This window comes from Podarcis erhardii (genome assembly GCF_964252035.2).
Source record: "Podarcis erhardii genome assembly, chromosome: 7".
Lineage (NCBI taxonomy): Eukaryota > Metazoa > Chordata > Lepidosauria > Squamata > Lacertidae > Podarcis > Podarcis erhardii.
Window position 1 is genome coordinate 5,977,288 of NC_138511.1, and position 6,375 is coordinate 5,983,662.

Below are 6,375 nucleotides of genomic sequence, written 5' to 3' on the forward strand. Positions count from 1 at the left end.
TCTTGTCTCCAGCAGCCTGGCCAGGGCTAAAGGAACTTACTCGTCGTTCAGCCCACATCGCCGGGTGGTGGGGTTTCCATATTTCGTGAGCGTGTCAGTGAGCTCCTGGTACAGGGTGTCCCCCAGGGCACGAGGGATCCCCTCCCAGGCCAGAATCAAGATAATGATGACAGCATTCTGGCAGTGATGACCAGCACGGTGTCGCACCAGGCACAAGAGCTTCTCCTCTAAGTTGTGCCTCCTGATGACCTGGAAAACAGGAGAGGATATTGCTTGGTTAAGGAAAATACGGCCTCCAACCTCACCCTGCCATCCTCCCCCAACGGGGCCAGAGTGGTGCTGCCCAACCTCCTGGGCAGAACTGCCCAAAGAGAAGTCAACATTAATGGGGCAAAGTGACACACTGTAGACTTATTTCCCATACAATTGAAGGAACTGCAGTTGCTGCCGACTGCCCTGGCGTGGCAGTGCTGTACTTCTGTTGGCTGGTAACAGTCTCCACATCAATGCCTGAACATAAGAGATGCCTAACTGCTGGATCAGACCACCAAAAGCCCACGCAGTCCAGCATCTTGTTTCCCACAGTGGCCAGCCAGATCCCTCTGGAAAGACCATAAGTGGGCTGTAGAAGCCTTCCTCCATTGCTTTGCCCAAGCAACTGGAGTGAAGTGGCATCCTAGGTGAGAGCCCCTGCCCCTCTCCTCCTCCACCTCCTCCACTACCACCACCACTATGAAATTGTATCTTCCTTCCACTATTTCTGCAATGAGAGTTATTGAGGGTCTTTTGGGCAGAATTTGGGAACGTTCTTGTTTGCTGGCAGTGACTGCATAGGAACTGCTATTCAGCCAGGTTTCTGGGATAAATGCTAAATGTCAGGGGAAAGGAGGGCAGCCACTTACCCACTTCGCGATGGGGCAACCGCGGGAGCTCTTTCCTTCCTTCCCTGTGTAGATCACTTTTTCAATTCTGATGGCTTTTCCCTTCTCACCATACCTGGTTGGAAAAGTCACAACATTAGGAAGACAAACAGGGCACATGACTGAGAGCTCTGCTCTAGAGCAGTGTTTCCCAACCTTGGGCCTCCAGCTGTTTTTGAACTACAATTCCCATCATCCCTGACCACTGGTCTTGCTAGCTAGGGATGATGGGAGTTGTAGGCCAAAAACATCTGGAGGCCCAAGGTTGGGAAACACTGCTCTAGAGGACTATCTGAGTGAAACCTCTTCCTGAAAGACTGGAGAAAGATTACAAGGTGGGTTGGGCTTCCACTTGCCAAATGGCTTTCAAACTAGCCAGTAGGGCCGTCTTACCCATAGGGGCTAGGGGTGCGGGGCACCCGGGCGCAGGGATCTCAGGGATGGTCAAGAGTCTTGATCTCAGGGTCAAGAAGTCCGGGGCCCGAGAGTTAAGTCTGGGGAAGAGCCCGCCCGTCAGTCGGAGCGCCACAGTGGGCTCTTCTGCTGCGGGTGGCTCTGTGCTGCAAGTTCAGGGGCGACCGAGCCAGCGAGAAGCTGAGACGGCCAGCCGACTCCACCCTCCTGCGTGCCTAGGACTGGGCAACCTGGGGAGACAGGTGCCGGGCAGATCTTTGCACCCCGGTCCTGCATATGCTTAAGACAGCCCTGCTAGCCAGGATAGTAAGCTAACTTCAAAACCATGGTTTAATACTCTAGCTTGTTTGTGAGCTGTTCACCATAGTTTAGGAGTGTGGATGCAACAGGAAGCTGTGGTTAGGAAATGAAGCATGACTTGTTCAGCTGCTTGTGTGAAAGGAAGAGCAAAGGGAGGCTACATGCAAGTGCAAGGCTTATGAAAGCCAGGACTGGTTTGTGTATGTTTCACCCAACATGTACTCTAAAATGCTTGGTGTGGTTATTGTTTTGCCATCCCAGTGCTTCAGGGCATCATAGCTAAGAGACAGGCAAATACAACTTCCTACCTTAGTTCTATTAATTGCAACTCAACCTTTCCAAAGAGCAGTATCTCCAAGATACCGGAGGTCACACACTGGGACTTTGCTATTCACTGGGAAAAGGTTGCATTTCACTTTACTGCAGAAGACGTGCTTCTCAAAAGGACTCACTGAGCGTGGGAGCTATTCTTCATATCAGTTATTGATGCACAGAGGTTCTTTTCCCACCTCCGCCCTGGTTGTGCTGCCTGCGATGGTGATTCAGTGGCAATGTGTTTAGAGGTGACTCAGCTTCTTCAGCAGTCTATGAGTCAACTGCAGGGGAGTAACCTAATCAGTCTGAACATGTGTCGGCCCACCTGCAAGCAGTCTGCAGCACTAAGCCTCCCTGTTGCCTGGGTAAAACTCCTCAATGGAAACAAGAGGGGGAAAGCACCTCTTTCTTGTATGTTATACCTAAAATTCAAGTGACCTTCTGGATGAGCCAGGGAGACAACACTTCTACTGGCAACAATTAAAAGAAGTACCTGAACATCTTACATTTTTAAACCTGAGAGGATGTGAGCCTCAGCCCAACCTTCCCTTTTTAAAACATGGCAGTCTTCACACAATTCTCCAAACCATGATTTGGAGGATGAGAAACAAGCTGCATGCTCCCTCCTCCCTTCTCGGATTGGATTGGATTGGATTGGATTGGATTGGATTGGATTGGATTGGATTGGATTGGATTGGATTGGATTGGATTGGATTGGATTGGATTGGATTGGATTGGATTGGATTGGATTGGATTGGATTGGATTGGATTGGATTGGATTGGATTGGATTGGATTGGATTGGATTGGATTGGATTGGATTGGATTGGATTGGATTGGATTGGATTGGATTGGATTGGATTGGATTGGATTGGATTGGATTGGATTGGATTGGATTGGATTGGATTGGATTGGATTGGATTGGATTGGATTGGATTGGATTGGATTGGATTGGATTGGATTGGATTGGATTGGATTGGATTGGATTGGATTGGATTGGATTGGATTGGATTGGATTGGATTGGATTGGATTGGATTGGATTGGATTGGATTGGATTGGATTGGATTGGATTGGATTGGATTGGATTGGATTGGATTGGATTGGATTGGATTGGATTGGATTGGATTGGATTGGATTGGATTGGATTGGATTGGATTGGATTGGATTGGATTGGATTGGATTGGATTGGATTGGATTGGATTGGATTGGATTGGATTGGATTGGATTGGATTGGATTGGATTGGATTGGATTGGATTGGATTGGATTGGATTGGATTGGATTGGATTGGATTGGATTGGATTGGATTGGATTGGATTGGATTGGATTGGATTGGATTGGATTGGATTGGATTGGATTGGATTGGATTGGATTGGATTGGATTGGATTGGATTGGATTGGATTGGATTGGATTGGATTGGATTGGATTGGATTGGATTGGATTGGATTGGATTGGATTGGATTGGATTGGATTGGATTGGATTGGATTGGATTGGATTGGATTGGATTGGATTGGATTGGATTGGATTGGATTGGATTGGATTGGATTGGATTGGATTGGATTGGATTGGATTGGATTGGATTGGATTGGATTGGATTGGATTGGATTGGATTGGATTGGATTGGATTGGATTGGATTGGATTGGATTGGATTGGATTGGATTGGATTGGATTGGATTGGATTGGATTGGATTGGATTGGATTGGATTGGATTGGATTGGATTGGATTGGATTGGATTGGATTGGATTGGATTGGATTGGATTGGATTGGATTGGATTGGATTGGATTGGATTGGATTGGATTGGATTGGATTGGATTGGATTGGATTGGATTGGATTGGATTGGATTGGATTGGATTGGATTGGATTGGATTGGATTGGATTGGATTGGATTGGATTGGATTGGATTGGATTGGATTGGATTGGATTGGATTGGATTGGATTGGATTGGATTGGATTGGATTGGATTGGATTGGATTGGATTGGATTGGATTGGATTGGATTGGATTGGATTGGATTGGATTGGATTGGATTGGATTGGATTGGATTGGATTGGATTGGATTGGATTGGATTGGATTGGATTGGATTGGATTGGATTGGATTGGATTGGATTGGATTGGATTGGATTGGATTGGATTGGATTGGATTGGATTGGATTGGATTGGATTGGATTGGATTGGATTGGATTGGATTGGATTGGATTGGATTGGATTGGATTGGATTGGATTGGATTGGATTGGATTGGATTGGATTGGATTGGATTGGATTGGATTGGATTGGATTGGATTGGATTGGATTGGATTGGATTGGATTGGATTGGATTGGATTGGATTGGATTGGATTGGATTGGATTGGATTGGATTGGATTGGATTGGATTGGATTGGATTGGATTGGATTGGATTGGATTGGATTGGATTGGATTGGATTGGATTGGATTGGATTGGATTGGATTGGATTGGATTGGATTGGATTGGATTGGATTGGATTGGATTGGATTGGATTGGATTGGATTGGATTGGATTGGATTGGATTGGATTGGATTGGATTGGATTGGATTGGATTGGATTGGATTGGATTGGATTGGATTGGATTGGATTGGATTGGATTGGATTGGATTGGATTGGATTGGATTGGATTGGATTGGATTGGATTGGATTGGATTGGATTGGATTGGATTGGATTGGATTGGATTGGATTGGATTGGATTGGATTGGATTGGATTGGATTGGATTGGATTGGATTGGATTGGATTGGATTGGATTGGATTGGATTGGATTGGATTGGATTGGATTGGATTGGATTGGATTGGATTGGATTGGATTGGATTGGATTGGATTGGATTGGATTGGATTGGATTGGATTGGATTGGATTGGATTGGATTGGATTGGATTGGATTGGATTGGATTGGATTGGATTGGATTGGATTGGATTGGATTGGATTGGATTGGATTGGATTGGATTGGATTGGATTGGATTGGATTGGATTGGATTGGATTGGATTGGATTGGATTGGATTGGATTGGATTGGATTGGATTGGATTGGATTGGATTGGATTGGATTGGATTGGATTGGATTGGATTGGATTGGATTGGATTGGATTGGATTGGATTGGATTGGATTGGATTGGATTGGATTGGATTGGATTGGATTGGATTGGATTGGATTGGATTGGATTGGATTGGATTGGATTGGATTGGATTGGATTGGATTGGATTGGATTGGATTGGATTGGATTGGATTGGATTGGATTGGATTGGATTGGATTGGATTGGATTGGATTGGATTGGATTGGATTGGATTGGATTGGATTGGATTGGATTGGATTGGATTGGATTGGATTGGATTGGATTGGATTGGATTGGATTGGATTGGATTGGATTGGATTGGATTGGATTGGATTGGATTGGATTGGATTGGATTGGATTGATTGGATTGGATTGGATTGGATTGGATTGGATTGGATTGGATTGGATTGGATTGGATTGGATTGGATTGGATTGGATTGGATTGGATTGGATTGGATTGGATTGGATTGGATTGGATTGGATTGGATTGGATTGGATTGGATTGGATTGGATTGATTGGATTGGATTGGATTGGATTGGATTGGATTGGATTGGATTGGATTGGATTGGATTGGATTGGATTGGATTGGATTGGATTGGATTGGATTGGATTGGATTGGATTGGATTGGATTGGATTGGATTGGATTGGATTGGATTGGATTGGATTGGATTGGATTGGATTGGATTGGATTGGATTGGATTGGATTGGATTGGATTGGATTGGATTGGATTGGATTGGATTGGATTGGATTGGATTGGATTGGATTGGATTGGATTGGATTGGATTGGATTGGATTGGATTGGATTGGATTGGATTGGATTGGATTGGATTGGATTGGATTGGATTGGATTGATTGGATTGGATTGGATTGGATTGGATTGGATTGGATTGGATTGGATTGGATTGGATTGGATTGGATTGGATTGGATTGGATTGGATTGGATTGGATTGGATTGGATTGGATTGGATTGGATTGGATTGGATTGGATTGGATTGGATTGATTGGATTGGATTGGATTGGATTGGATTGGATTGGATTGGATTGGATTGGATTGGATTGGATTGGATTGGATTGGATTGGATTGGATTGGATTGGATTGGATTGGATTGGATTGGATTGGATTGGATTGGATTGGATTGGATTGGATTGGATTGGATTGGATTGGATGGATTGGATTGGATTGGATTGGATTGGATTGGATTGTTGGATTTGGATTGGATTGGATTGGATTGGATTGGATTGGATTGGATTGATTGGATTGGATTGGATTGGATTGGATTGGATTGGATTGGATTGGATTGGATTGGATTGGATTGGATTGGATTGGATTGGATTGGATTGGATTGGATTGGATTGG

General features: G+C 44.4%; 1 protein-coding gene across 1 annotated transcript in view; it reads right to left on the reverse strand.

The window, feature by feature from the left end:
- TET3 (tet methylcytosine dioxygenase 3) overlaps positions 1-6,375 on the reverse strand; it is a 105,965-nt gene that overhangs the window by 23,795 nt on the left and 75,795 nt on the right. The window contains exons 4-5 of the mRNA XM_081871516.1: positions 903-1,056; positions 41-249 (exon numbers count right to left, since the gene is read on the reverse strand). Coding sequence (XP_081727642.1) covers positions 41-249; positions 903-1,056 — 363 coding nt within the window. The remainder of the gene's footprint in view (positions 1-40; positions 250-902; positions 1,057-6,375) is intronic.